Source organism: Sminthopsis crassicaudata, chromosome 2 (assembly GCF_048593235.1).
Source record: "Sminthopsis crassicaudata isolate SCR6 chromosome 2, ASM4859323v1, whole genome shotgun sequence".
NCBI lineage: Eukaryota > Metazoa > Chordata > Mammalia > Dasyuromorphia > Dasyuridae > Sminthopsis > Sminthopsis crassicaudata.
Window position 1 is genome coordinate 151,913,706 of NC_133618.1, and position 20,576 is coordinate 151,934,281.

General features: G+C 35.5%; 1 protein-coding gene across 2 annotated transcripts in view; it reads left to right on the forward strand.

The window, feature by feature from the left end:
* NINL (ninein like) overlaps positions 1 to 20,576 on the forward strand; it is a 157,079-nt gene that overhangs the window by 56,721 nt on the left and 79,782 nt on the right. For both annotated transcript variants that reach the window (XM_074287699.1, XM_074287700.1), the window contains exons 3-8: positions 8,022 to 8,115; positions 10,321 to 10,434; positions 14,357 to 14,529; positions 14,969 to 15,035; positions 18,355 to 18,539; positions 20,109 to 20,261. In XM_074287699.1, the coding sequence (XP_074143800.1) occupies positions 8,022 to 8,115; positions 10,321 to 10,434; positions 14,357 to 14,529; positions 14,969 to 15,035; positions 18,355 to 18,539; positions 20,109 to 20,261 (786 nt within the window). The remainder of the gene's footprint in view (positions 1 to 8,021; positions 8,116 to 10,320; positions 10,435 to 14,356; positions 14,530 to 14,968; positions 15,036 to 18,354; positions 18,540 to 20,108; positions 20,262 to 20,576) is intronic.

Genomic DNA, 20,576 nt, shown 5'->3' on the forward strand with positions numbered 1-20,576 from the left:
TCCAAGATTTTGAATGTGGGAGTTGGTTCTGTCATCATCCACCCAGTGAAGCCACAAGGAGGAGCAGTGTCTAGAGAAGGATGATAAAATCAGTTTTCGAGGTGTCTGTGAAGGTTGAATCCTGCAGATAAGCAATTGGAAATGCAAGTCTAGAGTTTGGGAGGGAGATGAGTACTAAAGAGAAATCTGCATACGGGCTATAGTCATACATATGAATGAGGTTGCTGAGGACCTGTCTGAAGAGAGAAGCCAAAGATAGATTGCTGAGAAAATATCTAGCTGAAGGGCTGATGGGATAGTCTATGCAGTTGTTTTCTTAAAAAATGAAGCTGGTAGTGGGGGTTAGGAGCTATCCTGCTGCAACTTAAAAGAAGCTGGAAAGCAAAACTAGATATAAAATACACATGCCAGTAAACAGATTGAGTGAGAGAGAAATTGTCATCCTGGTCTCCAGCTTTCATACTGCCACAAACCACATGACTATGTGAAGCTAGTTCTGATCCTAGCTTTTAATCTAGATGCTGTTATGTACTTGTGATCCTTCAGTTCAGTAACCTTTTATTACTCGGAACACTGATGTTTAACATTCACCCTTGCAAAATCTTGTGTTCCATATTTTTTCCCTCTCCCTCCCCCCCCCAGCAAGTATTCCAATATAAGTTAAACATGTGCAAAAGAAAACCTTTGAATAGGAATCATAATGCATCGTATATAACACTTTAAGACTTGCAAAGCAATTTCCTCAAGGAATCCTGTAAGGTAGAAAGTATATTTCAGAAGTGAGGAAACTGAGGAGTTATTTGACTTAAACCACAATTCCATAGATAATATGTCCAGGAGGCCTCTTTTCTGATTTATTTGTTTTTGCTTCCCTCTTTGTTATCTTTCAGTTTTTTCTCAGTAATGGGTTATTATTTCTCCTTCTGAAGCTCAATTTTATCATTTTTGTAGCCTCATATAGAGAACAGAGAATCCATCTCAAAGTTAGGAAAATATAGATTTAAATCCTGTCCTTGACACATGCTGACTGAGAGATCTTGGCCAAATTTCATGTAACCTCTCAATGCCTTAGGCCAGAGGATAAACATGCAGCTGGTGGGCTTCATGTCCTGAGTTCAGTTGGAACCAGATTAAAATATAATTGAGAAATATTGAAGGAAATAAATACCATAAGATAAAGCTATTATATTTTACTATATTTATACTGACACGTGCAGGCATACTTTGGAAATATTATGGCTTTGGTTCCAAGCTACTGCAATAAAGTGAATATCACAATAAAGTGAGTCACATGGATTTTTTGGTTTCCCAGTGCATATAAAAGTTATGTTTATACAATACCATAGTCTATTGTGTGTAATAGTATTTTGTCTGAAAAAAGAATGACAAACTTTAATTTTTATTGCCAAAAAATGCTAAAAAATACACTCTCTGAGTCTTCAGTGAGCCATAATCTTTTTATTGATAAGGGTTTTACCTAAGTATTGATACTTATTGACTGATCAGGGTGGTGGTTATTGAAGATTGGGTTGACTATGGCAATTTCTTAAAACAAGACAACCATGAAGTTTGCACATTGATTGATTCTTACTTTCACTTAAACACTTAGAGGCCATGGTAAAGTTATTAATTGGCCAAATTTCAGTTTCATTGTGTCTCAGGCAATAGGGAGGCCTGAGGAGATTTAGAGAGACACAGAATAGCCCTTTAGTGGAGCAGTCAAAACACACATAACATTTATTGATTGTTTGCTGTCTTATATAATTTATATAATTTTATATTTAATTTTAAATTAAATTAAATTTAAAATTTAAATTTAAAATTAAATTTAAAATTTAAATTTAAATTAAATTTTAAATTTTATATAATTTGTGGTGCCCCAAAACAATTACAGTTGTAATATCAAAGACCACTGATCACAGAGCATCATAATAGATATAATAATATTGAAAAAATTTGACACATTGCAAGAATTACTAAAACATGACAGACACAATTTGGGCACATGCTGCTGTAAAAATGGAGCTGATACATTTGCTTGATGCAAAGTTAACACAAATCTTCAAATTGTAAAAAACATCTGCAAAGCACAATAAAGTAAAGCTTAAAAAATGAGATATGCCTTTGTGTGTTTATACACATATATGTAAATATCTATTACATATGTATACATGTATAAATATATATATACACACACACACAGAGGCATACCTCAATTTTTTGAGCTTTGTTTTATATTCATATATGTATATTTTGTACATATGTATACATATATATGCATGTATTGATATAATATGTATATATATATGCATTTAGCCCACAAAGATCCTTATACATAGATTAATAATAGTTATAGGGTCTTTTCAAGTTGAATATCACCATAGAAACTCTCTAAGTTGTGGTGCTGAACTATCCTTGTGGACATAGTTCTCTATGTAAATGAGATCAGATTGATTTCCCTTTCCCTAGCTCTGCCCCTATCTACTTTAGCCTTTTTTTTTTTTTTGCCTCAGTAGTGTTTCATTTTCCCAATTACATGTAAAAACAGTTTACAATATTCATTTCTGTAAGATTTTGAGTTTCAGATTTTTTTCTCCTTCAACCTAGATTTAGGATAAGAAAAGTTCGTCACTAGAAGTATTGATGTCAGGCTATGGCTTTGTGCACAGAAAGTATGAAATGTCTCCAAAACTACAAGAGTTGAGATCTGAGTCAGGGGAAAAAGTATCACACAAATAAAAATGTTGCTGTTTTAGAAGGCATAAAGAAACAGAGGAATAAAATTACTAATTCATGGGCTGGCAAATTTTTTCTATAAATGTGGAGAGTGCTTGTTTTTCATTTCTACTTCCTATTAGAGAAACACTAGCAATGGCTGGCTCTTAGCCAGCAAATTAATGTGCCTTGAAATTCCTGTGACCTCCTTTGGGGAATTTCCATGTAGTTTGTTTTTTCAATACCATCTTGTTGATTTAGCAGAAGTAAACAAGTCAGCTTCTTTCTTCTGGGTTTGAATGTCCCAACACCTGAGCTAAGCAAAAAATTCTCCCTTAAGAGAAAATGCCCAAGACAATGAAAATAGTTTCATGGTAGGCAGCTTGTCTAATGAGACTTTAGTCTGAAAGGCTGTGTTTTTATGTATCCATTTTATGTTTTGCTACCTGATGCTAATACATAGCTATGATTACCTCTTTCTTTTGCTCAAAATCTTCAGTGGCTCTATACTGACTATTGAAGTAAGTTGAGATAACTTAGCCTGGCACTAGAGCCTTTCTATAAACTAAATTAAAGGCTTTGTCTCATAATACTCATGATCTACTCTGTAGCCAAAATGGTCTACTTGAAGTTCCCTACACATATACTACTTTGGGATCAGTAAAGACCCTTTTTAACCCCACCTAACATTTATGTAATGCTTACCATGTGCCAAGCATCAGACTAAGCATTCTTCTATTATTACTCAGTTGATCCTCACAACAACTCAGTTACTTAATTACTAACTTATTATTATCTTATTTGATCCTTATAACTAGGAGGTAAATGCTATTATTTCCCCATTATACAGATGAGGAAAATGAGACAAGTTGAGGCAAAGTGACTTGTCCAGGGTCACTTAGCTAATAAGTGTCTGAGGCTGGATTTAAATTTGGTTCTTCTTGACTTTGGTTCTTGGGCTTGAATTATATTTACTAGTTGTATGACCAACAAAGCAAGTTTTATGACCAAAGAGGCAAGATAAATCTTTTTGAGGATTTGTTTCCTCAATTGCAATATTAATGATAATAGCCAAGACTCCAAGTTTTCTATTGATAATCCTTTTGAGGTTGACAGAAGTTGAGAAAGTTATCTAGTACTTTAGATTCTAGGCAGAACCTTTGTATGAACTCATGGGAAGCTATGGATAGCATAGCTGAACAAGATGAGTAGGCATGGATGGGCAGTGATCTGCATCCCTTCAGAATAGGCCCAGCCTGTGACTTACCTGAGGACCTCTTCATCTTTATCTCCACTTCCACTTCCACCTCTACTTCGACAGCAGTCTTTTTATGCTAGAAACTCCTTCACCCCTAATAGCTGCCTCAAGGGAGTGAGTCTTTTTCCATTTGAGGAGAACTTCCATGCTACCCAAACTAACTTCAAACCTGGGGGATCCCCTCAATAACTCTCCTACTTTTCTACCTTGCTTCCAAGCAGCTACTTTCCCCTACCCTCTTCAGCTCCCTTAGAATGTGAGTTCTTTGAAGGCAGGAATTATTTTTTTCTTGTGTTTATATCCCACAATATAATAAATATAGTAAACATTTAATAATTGCTTTATGTTTTCCATCTGCTTTGTTGGAGAAAATTTTCAAATGAGGGAGATCATAAAAATCCATTTAATTATTTCAATATAATAATATATGACATTTATATAATGCTTTTTAAAATTTTCAGAGTGCTTTATATTCTCTATTGCATGATGACCAACTGTGAATTACTTAACTATTCTTAGCAATACAGTGATTCGAGACAATTCTGAAGGATTTATGATGAAAAAAGCTAGCTACTTTCAGAGAAAGAACTGCTGGAGTATGAATGTCGATTGAAACTTTTTAAACTTTTATTTTTCTTTGTTTTTCTTTCTTTCTTTCTTTTTCTTTTTTGAAAAAGGGTCTGTCTTTTTGGCTGATATGGAAATATGTTTTGTATGATTGTATATGTATCATCAATATAAAATTGCTTGCTTTCTTGAGGGGAAGGGGAGGAAGGGAGAGAGAAAATTTGGGACTCAAAATTTTAAAAAACAAATGTAGAAAAGTTTTTACATTGGAAATATAAATTAATAAATATTTCCCAATTGCATTTTCATCTAGTTTGGGACCTTTATAATTCTCTGATCTGTAAAATTTAGCAATAGATTAGATAGGACCTGAGAATCTCATCATCAGGAAATTCAACATCCTACGAGAATCAATCTTGACTCATAAATCATCACACTCTCATAACCCTCTACTCTCCTCAGTTTTGCAAGGGCTGAAGGGTGGAACAAAAAAGTTCTCCCAAAGCTTCTACATAAAGAGAGTTTCCAGGCTAGCTATCTATCATTTCCTATCTGTTGCATTTCTTTGAACTGGATTTTATCATTTCCCCTGCAGTTAAAAGCAGGGGGTAGTGAGAATCTTCTCCCTCTGTTCAACTTCCTTTTATGTTTTTCTTCCCCCCATTAGTTGGTAAGCTCCTTAAGGACAGGGAATATCTTTTTCATATTGTATCCTTTGCCCTTAGCACAATGCCTAACATACCATAGGTGTTTAATAAATGTTTATTGACTGAGTGACTGATTGATATGGTGGAGGGTGAGAGAAAGTGAGAAGTTATGGATTATACAGAGATTCTGAGCTTGGGTGACTGGAAAGATGGTACCCTTGACAATAATGGAATTTTAGAAGAGGGGAGGGTTTGAGAAAGAGGGAGATATGAGTTCCACTTGAAGTTTAAGATATCTATGGGATATTTAGTTGGAGATGTCCACTAAGCAGTGGGAGATTTGAGACGAGTACATAAAGTGCATAGCGTTAAGAACTGAATTCTCCCTTTTTTGGTTTCTCAATTTCCAATCTCTTCCCTGTACAACTCAGCCTCCACATAGCTGCCAAAACCTGTACCAAAGCACAAATTATCTTTTCCCTTTCCTACTTAAGAGTCTTCATTAGTTCTGAAGTTGATTTCATTCTTTGACTTTTAAAGTTCTGGACAATATCTCTAAGTTCTAGCCAAATTGGCTTATTTGCTCTTCAATGAAATTGGCCTTCTGTTTCTCTCCTTAATGTCTTTGTGTGAACTTTCCCCCGTACTTGAGATATACCTCCTCATCATTCCTTTCTTCTAGAATCCCTACCTTCCTTCAAACTCAGCTAAAAGACGCCTTACTGATTCCTCTAGTTGATAATGTGCTCTCTCTGTTCCCCTCACCCTTTTCATCTTCTCATTCCCTCCAACGATCGTCCTTTCCCTCTCTCCTCAAAATAACTTGTATTTACTTATTGGTGGATATCTTGCATTTTCCCAGTATAAGCTCCTCGAGTACAGAAACTGTTCTTCATTTGTCTTTGAAGCCAAGAGACCTTTGTTTGAATACTGCCATAGAGTTGTATAATGTTAGGCAAGCCTTAGTTCTTTGTAAATCTGTCAATACTTGAAAGAACTGTGATTTTTGTTGGCTAAGAGGGCTTCCCAAGGTGGGGATACTCTCAATCTATACAGATCCCAATCTATTTACAAATGGTAGGAAGTTATCTCAAGATTAATTACAATGTCAGAGTTAAAATAATAGATCAAATGTAAAATTATCTGCAAGATGAGAATAGTAATACTTTCACTACTTAACTTCACAAAGTTGTGTGAAGAAAGCACTTTGCAAATTTTAAATATATATAGATGTAAGTTATTACTGAATGAATTTATTAAATTTATTTAAAAATTTTATAATAATTATAACATAATATGTAATAATTATTACCATAATTTAAATCATTGAACATTTAAAATTTATTAAAAACTATATGTTGAGCACTGTATTCAATATTGGGGATGTAAATACAAAATCAAAGGCAATTTCTTGTCCTTAAAACATCATTGTTTGGGGACAGAATACACTTAGGGAGAGTGATTATCCAGGAAGAGCTATCAGTACTTTGATCCAAAAAAGTTATAGTAATAGTGAGTAGGGCCTTAGGGAAGTAGATTTCTACATTCCAGTCAGGATTTTCACTAAAGTTGATCTGATCATGGTTCATAGTATCTTGAGGGCAACAAAGGAGGAAGGCGGATAGAGAGGGTAAGGGGAAAATGTATGCAAAAGTATTAGGAATGGTGGGGTGAGGGGATAAGCCTTTTGGTGAAGATGCTGGGAAGCAAATAGTTAGAAAGAGGGATTGAAGAAAAGCATATTTAGATCTTTCCTAAAATAGTCTGGGAGAGGCAATCACCAATTAGGAAATTGAGGCATTGGGAGGAAGTTCCTCCCTGGGCTAACAAAATGATTGCTGATGAAATAATATATTGTTGTAGCCCCATAAAAATAAATATGAAAAATATTAAGGATGAATAGAAAGGCAAATTAAGTGATATAAAGGGATTTCAGCAGAACACATTGACTACTATTATGGATGTATGAAAAGAAAATGAAGGCAAAGAAGGGGACACAGAAAAAAAATCATTTGCTAATTTATTTGGTTCTATTTTGTTAAATGCTCAGTTTTATGTATGTTCTTTCTTTTATTCTTTGTTTTATATATTTTTCCAATTATTCATGTTTTACTGTTAATAGGTTAATAATTCTAAAATGTTTAAAAACAGAAGGTATGAATATATGTAAATTCTAAGGAAAAAATCCTCTGGTTCTAAATATGGGAGTTTTAAGTTGATCAGATTCTGAGAAACTGTTGGATTTTAAGACATTCAAAAGATAGGTATAAGGCAAAAAGCACAAAACCATGAGTCAGAAGATCTGAATTCTATCTTGACTCTGCTTCTGATTGTATGTCCTTGGATCAATTACTTCTCCTCTCACAGAGGTTATTGTTGTTGTTTGTTCTTTGTTCTCAAAGAAGACCATGACATGCAAGTAAGTTGGATTAAGTGAGGGAGTGCTGTGCAAAGTCACCAACTTCACTTTCTTCTCTGGAGCTATCTGAGTCCAGTGGCAAGATGGGTTAATGTTATCTATAAAATGAAGAGGAAAGGCAAGATTTGACTGGAAGATCTCTTGGGTTCCTTTTCAGGTCTAATAGTCTATGAATCTAAAAAATGTCGTCAAATGATTAATCTGAAAAGAAAAGAGAAGGCAAGAAAATGTCCCCAACATGTGATGTTCTTGAAATAAAATGCCATGGCCTATATCTGTAATACTTATGTGGGCTATTTTCAATGGATGCAATCTAAACACAGAGGAAAGAACATCAGATAGTTAAGAGCATTAGATTCTGATGGTTTCTTTAACGTGCTGAAAAGATTTCCTTCTATTTTTAAATTTTTCCCAGGTAAACTTTGAAGAATTTAAAGAAGGTTTTGTGGCTATACTGTCATCAGATATCAATGTCAGCACTTCTGAAGATAGTAGCTACTTGGAACCAGGTAAGAATGTGCCCCACAATTGTCTTTGCCTTGTTTTCATTTTTTGTTGTTTCTTTTAAGGGGCCCTGGTATCTTAAGGAAAGAACACAGCCCTGGGGTATAGGAAATTTTCATTCTGTTTCCTTAGCTATCTTTATTAAGTTGTGTTGTGTGACTTTCTGTAAGGCATAACTTCTGTATTTTTCAGCTTACTCACTCATAAAATAGAAATTCTTTTCATATATACCTCAAAGGATTGTTGTGAGGATTGAATAAAATAATGAATATGAAATGATTATTCAATGGAGCTTATGGTAGACTCACTACCACTGCCTCTTTAGTTGGCAATGTATCATTTTAAATTCATTTAATAAAACCCTATAAGGATTCTAGTCTTGGTAAGGGAAAGATAGTACCATTCTTATGGGTTTCCCATTTTCAGATTAGTGTATGTCTTAATGTTTTAATATGTATGTGTGGAAGGAAGATAGATGACCCAGATTATAATATAGTCAAATATTGGATACAGTGGCCTACTTTGTTACAGCATTTGTCTGTAGTTTATTTGCTTCTGAGGTAAAAATGATATATATTCATAGGATATGATTTCTTAGAGGTAGCATGGTAGAATGCCTTTAATAGATATCCATAAAGTCAAAATGCTCATTTCTCTGTTGATAAACTGTGGCCTTGGCAAATTTTTAGCCTGTTTCAAGCTGCCATTATTTTGAAAGAAACAATGATTCTTCTTGCAACATATGTGCTAAATTATAGTGATATTCATTCTCTTTCTGCTGTTTCAGGCAGAAGGATTGGAACAATATGATTGTTATATCCAAGGGCTAACATTTGGCTGAAAGATTTCCCTTGTTCTGCTTAGCTATAAAGGATAGAAGAAAAAAAAATAATAGAAAGAAGTTGTAAAAGGATATAAGGAAAAATTTCTTTACCATTAGAAATGTTTTCAAGTACAGTGAGCTGCCTAGGAAAGTAATGAGATTGCCATTATTAAGATCTTCAAGTAAAAATAGCTCCTCATTAGGGATCATAGATTTTTCGGATATGGAAGATACCCTAATGGATGTGTGTTTCAGATCCCACCCCAAAAAAGAATGTTTCCTGCAGCCTATCCAGTAAGTGGTCATCAAGCGTCTGGCTTGAAGATCTCCCATGAGGGGACATTGCCTCTTAAGGAAGTTTTTCCTTACCTCAAATTAATTTTGCCTCTTTGTAACTTCTATTTATTGTTCTTCCTTGTGGGAAGGTCCTTGTGGGGGGGGTCAAACAGTCTTATCTTCAGTCCAGATAAAAGTCTTTCAGATACCTGAAGATTAGATATCATGCCCCCCAAGCCTTATAGAGGCTTCTCAAAGATAAATATCCCAGTGCTTTCACAGACTCCTCAGATGGCATGACCTTGAGGTCCTTCTTCCATTGGATTGTGAACTCATTAAAATCAGGAGTGGATTTTGAGAGATACTCAGTAGGTATGAAGCTTGACAGCAAGATAGCTAGCAAGAAGATAAGAACGGAGGAAGTGATCCACTGCTAGAGCCTCCTAGTGAATCAGCCATTCATCTAAGCATTCATCAGGCAGAATGCAGAGAAGTGGGGCGAGGCAGGCCAGAAATTCCAGGGCTAAAATGTACACAGTGTAAGGTCTGAAGCCTGGTAAGCAGAGAGCCTATGAGTAAAGTGAAACATGGCTGGAGTCAGTGATGCTGCAAGCTACACAGATGTCATGAACGAATGGACTGAGAACAGGTCATCAGATATAATAATTAAAAGATCATGGATATCTTTTAACAGAGTGGTTTCAATCAAATATATTCAAGTTGAGTTTTGAGGGATAGACAGGAGGTATGTTAATTTTTTGGGAAAAAAAAAACTGTTTTTCACTTTTCTTTTTGTTTTTGTATCCTGAGAGCCCACACAGGACTTGGTACCATAATAGGTAATTAATAGGGGCTTATTGATTGATAAAATTTGGGAGATAAGAAGCCAGATTGCCAGAGGTTGGAAAGTAATTGAGTTATTAGGAAGTGTAAGCAGACAGTGTTGATTACTATTAATAGGAATTTGACAAAGAAAAAAAAAGAGATATGGGATTATAGTTTGATGGGATAATAGGATTTTTAAGAGATGGGAAGAGCTAAACTTCAAGGAGTTGTTGGTATCACTATTATAATTTGCCTTTCTTTTTAATTATTTTTATTGTTTGTCTAGATTTTCAAAATTATCCACTGTTAAGTGGCTCAAATGCAGTGCCTGACACTCCACTTCTTGTAACAGCTAAGGATGAATTCCCTGGTACTCGCCTCTGTGCCCCCATTCAAAAAGGTACTCCAGCTGAACTCTCACTTAATTCTAGGCCTGATTTGAATTTGTTTCCACAGGTAGGGTTTTAAAAAAAGGCAAATCCTATGTATATATGTGGTAAAGAGGTACCAGATTTCCCTTTCCAGAGCTGCAGTGTATTTTCTCCATAAAATTTTATTTCTTTGACTTTCCAATTCCACTGCTCATCTCCCTTATAACTTCTTAGTTTCCTACTCCCCCATCTATTTTTGTTCTTTTACTTCCCTTATCATTCATATCCTTTTAGCATACTCCCAACTTCCACCTCCTAGAAACCTTGTCCTCCTCCCTACACAGCCCTTCCATACTTTGTTCTCTTATCTTAAATTTCCTTTACCTCCTCCCATTATTTTGTGCCTTTCGGAAGAGACAGAAAATTATTCTAAAGCTGAGAAAACAGAGGGGTGCTTATTGTTTGGCAGTAGTTTACTTATACAATTTTGCAATGTATTTTACATAAATTGTCTCAAAAGTATTTTACATGTTGTCTTATTTGATCCTCACAGCCAGTTTGAGAGATTAAGCACTGTAGGTATTATTATTTCTGTTTTAAGGAAACTTTTCTTTCTGTTTTAAGGATAAGTGTCAGAGGAGAAATTAGAGACCAAATTTCTCCAGTCCAAGTCTAGCATTTCTTGTCAGGCCTATGCTGCAGGAAGATTTTCCCAATAGTTGTGTCCACATTAAATATGTGCACACACATGCAGAAATAAAAACAGTATTATAGATGGAAAAGGGTCAGATTTTGATTGATGGAAAATAAGATAGACATAACTAATGTGGGAATTTGTTTTGTTGACTGTGCTTATATGGTAAAAGTTTATTTATTCCCTCCCTCCCTCCTTCCTTTCCTTCCCTCCCTCCTCCCTCCCTCCCTCCCTCCCTTCCTTCCTCCCTTCCTTCCTTCCTTCCTTCCTTCCTTCCTTCCTTCCTCCCTCCCTCCCTCCCTCCCTCCCTTCCTTCCTTCCTTCCTCCCTCCCTCCCTCCCTTCCTTCCTTCCTTCCTTCCTTCCTTCCTCCCTCCCTCCCTCCCTCCCTCCCTCCCTTCCTTCCTTCCTTCCTTCCTTCCTTCCTTCCTTCCTTCCTTCCTTCCTTCCTTCCTTCCTTCCTTCCTTCCTTCCTTCCTTCCTTCCTTCCTTCCTTCCTTCCTTCCTTCCTTCCTTCCTTCCTTCTTTCCCAGTGAGTAGAGGAAGGTGGGAGGGAGAAAAAGGTGAAGACTAAGCCTTGTTGGAAGACTAGCATTCTAGTTCCATCTTTGCTGCTTACAATATTCACTTGATGTGTAACCTTAGAGAGTCCCCTTTATCTTGCTGAGCTTTGGTTTCCTGATATGTCAAATGAAGGAGGCAAGTGTGATGGTCTCTATGGTCCTTTCCAGATTTAAAATTCAATTTAAACATTTTAAGTATATGATAGAATTACCTCTTCTTTACAGCTCATTCTTTATTATCTTGTGTGCTTATACGCATTAAAGTAATGTATATTAACACTGAAAAGCTGAAAAGTACCTTAGAGATCACCTGGTCCAATTTTTTCATTTTAGAGATAAAGAAATTGAAGCATAGAGAAGTTGTGTTTTGTTTTACATTCATGCAATTATCAGAAATTGAGAGAGCATTTTAACTTCTATCTTCTAATTCTTAAATCCAACACTCTTGTGCTACCTCTTCCCAGCTGCCTCTCATTTTTCAAAAAGAACTGTCCATGAAAGAGGCAGGTGATGTTTTTCTATACTATGCTAATGAGATTAAGTGTAAAATGCTATGAAAAATATGTGGGTTTTTCTGGGCAACTCATTACCATAAGAAGATAATTGAGTGTCTGGAAAGAGTGGGCAGGGTTAAGGAATAATCTAAACAGGAGCAAGGAAATGAAATTAAGGGAAGAAAATTGACTCTGAAAAGCATAAAAAAAACCTTGGCTTGCCATGAGATGTTTTTAGATAACAGATTATTCTCCAGTTGCAAAAGTACTAATACTTCAAACTTTGGAAATGAGTTTAGATTCATTACTAATGAACAAATTTGAATGTGTTGCCAAAATTAGATTACCTAATAAGTCTATTTTCCTAATCTATTTGGTGATTCACAAGGGTCTTGTGTAACACTATCCTCAGTTTTCTTTTCATGGGCCTCCTACATCTTCAGCTTCCCACTTCATACCTGATTTCCTTCTATTTACAATTCTTCTTACTCATATAAGGAACTCCTACAACTAAATAAGCACAAAGAATTTTACTACTATTTCAAAATAATCAGCTAGCCATCTCTTTTTTCCTGTCATCTCAAGTCAAATCAGTTACATCTTCTATGAACTTGGCATCATTGGATAACCTTGTCACCCCTTTGCTTAAAAGCCTTTGTGCCCTGTTGCTTGTACAGTTAAAAAACAAAACCCACATACAGAGTAAATGACTTGATTAAGCTTAAGCAGGTAAACTCGTAATTAAGGCCTTGTACAACTTGGCTATACCTATTATATCAGTCTTGTTTCAAATTACTCCTCTTAAAGAACTCTATATTCCATCAACACTGGACTAAGCTTTTCCTTATTCTTACCCCATCCTCTCTCACTTTTGAATAGGTGGTCACTCATGTGTGGAATCCCCTCTTCACATTTCTGTCTTTTGAAATGTGTTTCTTTCTTCGAGAATCATTTCTCCTTCATGAAATGCTCCCAAATTTCCCAAGTGAAAATAATCTCCACATCTTTACATTTTACTGGAGCACTTTGGATCTCTTCTTTGGCCTTTTTTATGACAATGAGACATTATAGAAAAATACTATCTCTGAGCTGAGAGGTCCTAAGTTTGAATCCTGGTTCTATTGCTTACTTCTTATAGTACCTACTTTCTATATTTGTATAATGATCTTGTTAGGTGTCATATGACATATTTTCTTACCATATTTTCTGTATTAGATTCCTTAAGGGCAAAGACTATGGAATTTTAAAAAATATCTCTAGCATTTAGTGACTATAAGGCTCTTACCCATCCAGTAGGAAAGGCTAGATAAGTATTTAAACAAATATGTTTATATTTCCTTCTTCCCTTCCTCAAGGTTACCCCCCCCCATTATTTTCTCATTGTCTCAAATCTGTAAAATTAATTTTCTCCTTTATAGACAGCTTTCGGTCTTTCCTGATGTTCCTTCTCTATTCCATATAATTACTTCAATTGGGTTGTAATAAAGTTTGTCCTGAGTCATCTAGATTGCTTAGTAATCAAAAAGATTCATCTTCCTGGGTTCAAATCTGGCCTCAGGAACTTACTACCTGTATGATCCTGAACAAGCCACTTTGCCCAACTTGCCTCAGTTTCTCGTCTATAAAATGAGGTGAGAGGAAATGGCAAAACACGCTAATCTTTGCCAAGAAAAGCCCAGATAGCATCCTGAAGAATTGGACCTGACTGAACAACGACTTCTGGTCCTAATAGCTTTAATGAAATTAATTAGGCATAGGCACGCAGGATTCTAGGGGTTACCAGAAATCCCACAAACTCTTTTCTGACAGGCTTGTTGTTAAGTTTCAAAGACACTTGTTTAACCATTTATTGGAACTAATTAGTATGTTAATACTGTAATGATGTTGATCCTGACCTATATTCACTAGATCTCATAGTCTCAAAATTTAGTTTTAAAATGTGTAAATATAAAGTGAATAGGAAGTTGTTGGCAAACTTCTAAAGCTTCATGTCATTTTCTTTTTTTGAAAATTACATCAAGGTAACAACATATTGATGGGCCGATCACTAAGAATCAGTGTATGTGTCATATTTTGAAGGTTTTTAGTTTGCTACTTTCCTAAGAAGAGACTTTAAGGAGGAGTTATTTAGGAAGGAGGAGGCACAGATGCTTTCCCCCCCTTTTTAAATGTTTCTCAAGTTTCCTGATTTTTCTTCCTAGCTGGCCCAGATGAAGTTCAGCCAAAGTATGTGAATGGAGCCAAGTGCTATGGTCGTCGGTCCCGACCTGAACTACAAGATCCTGAGCCTGAAACCAAGTTTTTGCAAGAACAGCAAATAAATGCCAATGTGAAAAGCCCACTGAGGCGCTCAGCTTCTCTGGAGAGTGTTGAGGTAAGTTTCATTCTCCAGATCTTCCTTCTTCTCAGTTACTCAGTATTGGGCTAATCATGCCCCAGTGATGCTGTTGGTGATGTCACAGCAGCCAAAAGTCCCCCTTGGACCTGGAGACCAAGGAGACTATGAAAGTTTTCCATAAATTATCTGATTAGTTACTTCTTTTAGTACAGGGTGAAAATCTCTATTTTTACTCCTTGTAGAATAACTGGATCCACAATGAAACCCCAAGTGCTTAAGAAGTGTTGGGGGGAGGGGGTAGAACAATGTGGAAATCCCAGAGTTTGATTCTTGTTCTCTGAAACAAGATTAAATTGATTTGTTCAGATTTTAATTTATTGTATACTGGATTTTCCTTACAATTAAGCCACATTGCATTTCTCTCTATTCTGTTCCCTTCCTTAGACATTTTCTTTCTCTATGAATTTTTTCACAGAGTCTCAAGTCAGATGAAGAAGTAGAAAGTGCTAAAGAACCCCAGAATGAGACTTTTGAATCACAAGGTAAAAATAAAGCTAGCTATTTATAATAAATTGACCAGTGTTTGCTCTGAGAGTTATTAAGGCAATGAGTGCTCTAATCAATCCTTCAAGATCATCCCATTAGCTATACCTTAGGATGAGGTAAGAATATAGTAAGTCCATTTGACGTTTGTTGTCCAGTCTGTTTTTTTCAGTCATATCTGGCTCTTAGTGAGTCTATTTAGAATTTTCTTGGCAGAGATACTGGAGTGGTTTGCTATTTCCTTTTCCTGCTCTTTTTACAGATGAGGACCGACAGACAAAGTTAAGTGACTTGCCCAGGGTCACACAGTTAACAAATGTCTGAGGCTAGATTTGAACTCAGGAAAATGAGTCTTCCTGACTTCAGGCCCTCCACTGCACTGGGCCTTGTAGCTGCCCATTTTGATTTACTCATGGGAAAAATAGCAGGATTTGCTTACATTTGCATAAAGGATTCTCTAGAAGCTCAAAAATCAACCAAAGGAATAGAGAACTTCAGAATATGGTTCTTGCCCTCAAGAAGCTTATAATCTAGTTAGGGAGACAAGAGTAACATGTGTGAAAATAATATCAAAGTATACAATTTAATGTCCATTAAGTGTTAAATTATTTGATAAAAATATAATTCAAAAAATTATCCTGCATATGTTTTGTCAATAAAAAACTATAATAATAAAAAAAAGTTAAAACAAAAAATATATAGTTCAATTCAATTAATATTTGTTAGGTGATTACTACGAGTATGCTATGTACACAGTGGAAATTCACTGAAGAAAAAATAATTGAAGAGGAATGAGGAGTGAAGAGCAAAATTTAAGTTGAACCAAACAATGGGCAAAAGTTAGATATGTGGAGGACAGATGGGGATACTTTTCTAAGGAAGGAACAACATGGGTGGTAGCATAGAAGGAAGAGTTAGCATTGCCATGTTGATGACACAGTAAATAGACTAGTCTAGCTAATGTGGAAGAGAAAGTGTTAAAACATAGAGAAAAATAAAGTTCGATATTTAGCATGGACTATTTATGGGAAACTTTGAAAGATAGAAAGAAATACAAAATAGAGTTTTGACTAATATAGTAAAAATAAAAAATAGGAAGCCATTGAAACTATTTTGAGAAAAGGAAGAAACCCAGAAAAATGATTTTGGAGAAAGATTAGAGGTATGTTTAGGAGCCATGGAAGAAGGGAAAGCCAAGGGATCTCTTTAATGAATACCAGTCCCCAATGTTGAACTTGTAACCTGAACCAGCCTCACTCTGTCTTATCAAATGCAAGCCATCAAGGACTAATGAACACCAGGGCTGGATATTTAATTTTTCTCCATGTTGATGGACACCTTGGGGTTATCTCCTCTCAACAATCCTTCCTAGCCAAAGAGCACAGGGAATTGACACTGAACTTGAATTTTCTCTGAAATTAAAAATTAGCCACCATTAGTGTATTTTTGTTTATGTTGGGCACTGTCAAGTGCTAGAGATACAATTAATAAAAAGAAAGACAGTCTTCGTCTTCAGAGAGGTTATAATCAAATGAGGAGAAACTGTACTCAGAAGTAAGTGAGAAAGCACAGAAAGGAGATCAGAGAAGCAGATGCAGAATAGAGTGAATCAAAATAATCCAGTCTCTGTCTTCTATCAGGGAAGGCACTGGGGAAAGTTGGTACTCTCCTGTCAGACCCCTAGTAAGACCACAGAGGAGGATGTGGAAGGTGATGTCAGTCAAGGCTTCAGTTAGCAACATGGTGATGAAATAAGAAGTGATGAGCCTAAGCAGGAAGAGGTATCTTGTTCCATGGAGTTGAACCCTGGCAGAGCAGCTGATGCTGAGTGAAATGAGGAAAAAGGAAAGGGAAACTTATTCCACTCATATTATTTCAATTAGGCTTTTTCACTTAAACTAAGTGTGGTAGATAAAGGTCATTATATGAGAGGAATTTAGTGGCAAAACTGCCCACACCCTTAAGAGAAACACAGCCCCAAAACAATTAGGTGACCTTTACCTGAGGAACAGGTTTATATTTATTTTGTTTTAAACTGGTTCCTTTACAGCTTTAGGGAAACTTTACCTCCTAGCTCAGAGCTGATAAGTGTTATAAAGCTCAGATGAAACTCAGAATATTTAGATGTTTCTTTGTACTAACCTTGGGAAATAAATCCTAAATCCTCAGTCCTTTGAAATTTAAAAATTTTGACCTGGAAAGGCCTTCAGAAATAAATTAGTATCCTTTACTTTTTTTTTGAAATCCCTAAGTTTCACTATTGCTTGTGTGTTGTGCATAAACAGATAGATTTAATTTTCTTATTACAACCCATCTATCCAAATAACTGTGATCATGGATTGCCTTCCCTCAGATCACTCAAGCAGAAGCAGGGCTTGAAATCTAAAGGTTTGGAATGCTGCTCTGTTCTTGCTTCTCTCAGCAGCCCCAGCCTGAGCCCACAAGACTGGTATTCTTAGGAGTGGTTGTATGCTAAACAAGCTGTAAGATATGTAGGTTTCCTTCACACATACATCCTAATATATCTACAAACTTGTGTTCTTCTAAGATAAGTACTCTGTGAATAAATTGACCTCTTAGACACAAGTAGATCAGCAGATAAAATCTTGTCTGTTTTAAAAGTATAAATAATATAGTTCTTTTTTTGTATGTTTGTTTGTAATTATCTTTCCTTAGGTGTGATTTTTTAAAACTTTTTAATTTTTTTGCTGTCATTTTCCAATAATCTCTCACCACTTTTAAAAAACAAAGAAAACAAAGCTGTAAAGGAACCAGCTCAATGAAATACAATTAAACAAAATATATAAAAAACATTGGCCACGGTTTCTTAGGAGATACCTCAGTCTGCTACTATGATCTATCACCTTTCTACTGAGAAGAGGGAGATAGTGTTTCATCATCAGTCTGCTGGAATCAGAATCGATGTCCTTGTATTGATATGGATTCTTAGGGTTTTTTTAGTGTTCTTTTTCTTTACATTATTGTAGTTATGTAAACTGTTCTTTTGATTTTGCCTCTGCATCATTCATGCAAGTCTTCTCAAGTTTCTCTGAGCTTTTCATGTTCATATTTACCTTTTACATTGTGATAATGTTCCATGATATTCCATACGCCATAATGCCATAATTTGTTCTATCATTTCCCAGTCTGTGGGAACTCATTTTGTTTTCAGTAGTTTGCTATTCTCAAAAAAGGATTGCTATGAATATTTTGGTAACTTTATGGCTCTCAGTGAGAAAATTTATAAAACAGTTTTTCTTATGTTTTAAAATTTCTTCAATATTTACCTGAAGGATTTTATTTCCCTTTGATTTGCAGGCCAAACCTGGAACCCTGAGATATTTGGCAATTCCCCAAAGTCTTCCAATGCTTCCTTAGATGTAACTGAGAACCAGGTCCGGGGAATCTGGGAAGAACTTGGAGTTGGGAGCAGTGGGTATCTAGATGAGGAAGAACTAGCAACAGTTTGTAAGAACATTGGACTGCAAGAACTTGAAAAAGAGGTGAGACAGCTTGAAATAGGCTTCATGTCATGATTTACAAATGCGTGGCTGGTTTCTTAAGATAGCCAGAATTCTGCACAATTCAAATGGAGGTCTCCAGTGCAAAGTCAAACCTAGCATAGCTACCTATGTTCTGGGGATAGAATGAGTTCTGATAAACAATGCAATAAACATGAAATGCTTGGAGGTAAAAACTATTAGTAAGAAATCTTGTTGTAAGATGCTTATTGACTTCAGATTATAGAATTTTAGATTAGATCTATCTATGTCAATCAACTAATCAAATTTTCTTGTAGTATAGTGGATAATCCCTGAGTCTGCAGCCAGAAAGATTTATCTTCTTGAATTCAAATTAGTCTTAAGCACTCACTAGTTGTGTGACCTTGGGCAAAACATTTAACTCTGTTTGCCTCTGTTTCCTCATCTGTAAAATGATCTACCGAAGGAAATGGCAAACCATTATATTTTTGCCAGGGAAATGCTAAATATGATCATGAAGAGTCAGACATGACTAAATAATGACTAAGCAACAAAGCTCCTTATTTTTACAGCTGACTCAACTGAGGCATTAAGAGATTATTCAACATTACACAGACATTGTGTTGGCAGAGCTGGCATTCAAACTAAGGTCCTTTGACTCTAAATCTGGCATTCTTTGCACTATATCACAATGCAGAGGAGTTTTTTAAAAGTTTCTCAGTTTTAAGAATTGCTTTTCAGTATATGATTGTGATGGAATACTACTGGGATACAAGAAATGATGAGCTGGTTGATTTTAGAAAAGCATGGAAAGACATGAAATAATGAAGAATGAAAGGAACAGAACTGAGAGAACATGGTACACAGTAGCAACAATATTGTTCTAAGAATAACTTGGAACAGCTAAGTCATTTTGAGTATTAAAAATATCTAAATCAACTACAAAGGACCTAAAAAAGTGCTAACTACATGCAGAGAAAGAACTGATAAATATAAATATGTATAGTATGGTTTAGCATATTATACACATATTTGTGTCTAATGGTAGCCTTTTCTAGGGCAAGATAGAGTAGGAGGGAGAAAAAAAATGTACAGCAGCAAACCAAAGAAAACTTAGAAAGAAACACAGAAAAGTAAGGGAGCTTATTACTCAGTTTTGTTCTTTTTTTTTTTTTTTTAAAGCAAACAGTGTGAAAAGGAAATTTATGGTTTTATATACTAAATTCTCATCTAATGGTTGTACTGTGGACATGGAAATATCCTTTTTTGCTTTTTTTGTATTTAAGTTTAAAATGAATCAAAAATTTTAAAAAGAGGAGTTTTCTAAATAAAAAGGAAATGGGAACCAATCTTTCAGTTAATAATAGAACATGCTAACTAATTGTGCCACAAACTTGCCTATTATAAGGTAAGTTTTGTGTACTAGTAAAAACTTAGCAGGTCTGATTTTGATCTGTGGAAACACTGCCCAATGTTACTACCTAGATTGGAGGAGAGAGAAGAAAAGACATCCTGGACTTTCTAAAACAAATATGACTATAACACAGAGTTTGTGCTCCGAATTCAGTTTCAATGTTTTTTTTTCTATAGGAACTTGAGGATTTGTTTAATAAACTGGACCGAGATGGTGATGGCAGAGTTAGTTTTAAAGAGTTCCAGCTTGGGGTATGCAGTCATGGGTCTTATTCAGTTCCTGGATCTTCCACTCCCATCAAACCTAATAACCACTGGCCATATCATCAGGTAAATATTACTGGCTAAACTGGAAGGCTTACATGATGAAAAAACAAGAACTTTGGCATTTATGTGGCTGAAATTCCCAGGTCATCAGTTACAACAAGCACATCAATGAACCATGTAAGATTTTTGATATTTGTTCATGAGGAATCTGAGAGGCTGGTTGACAATGTCAAGATTGTCCTGAGATGCAGAGTTTTAAATTTTCACTAAAATCTTTAGGCAGAAAAAAAGAAAATGGCATAGAAAACTGAGATAATAGAATCATAGATCTAAAACTGGAAGGAGACCTCAGAAATTTAGTTTGGACCGCTTAATTTT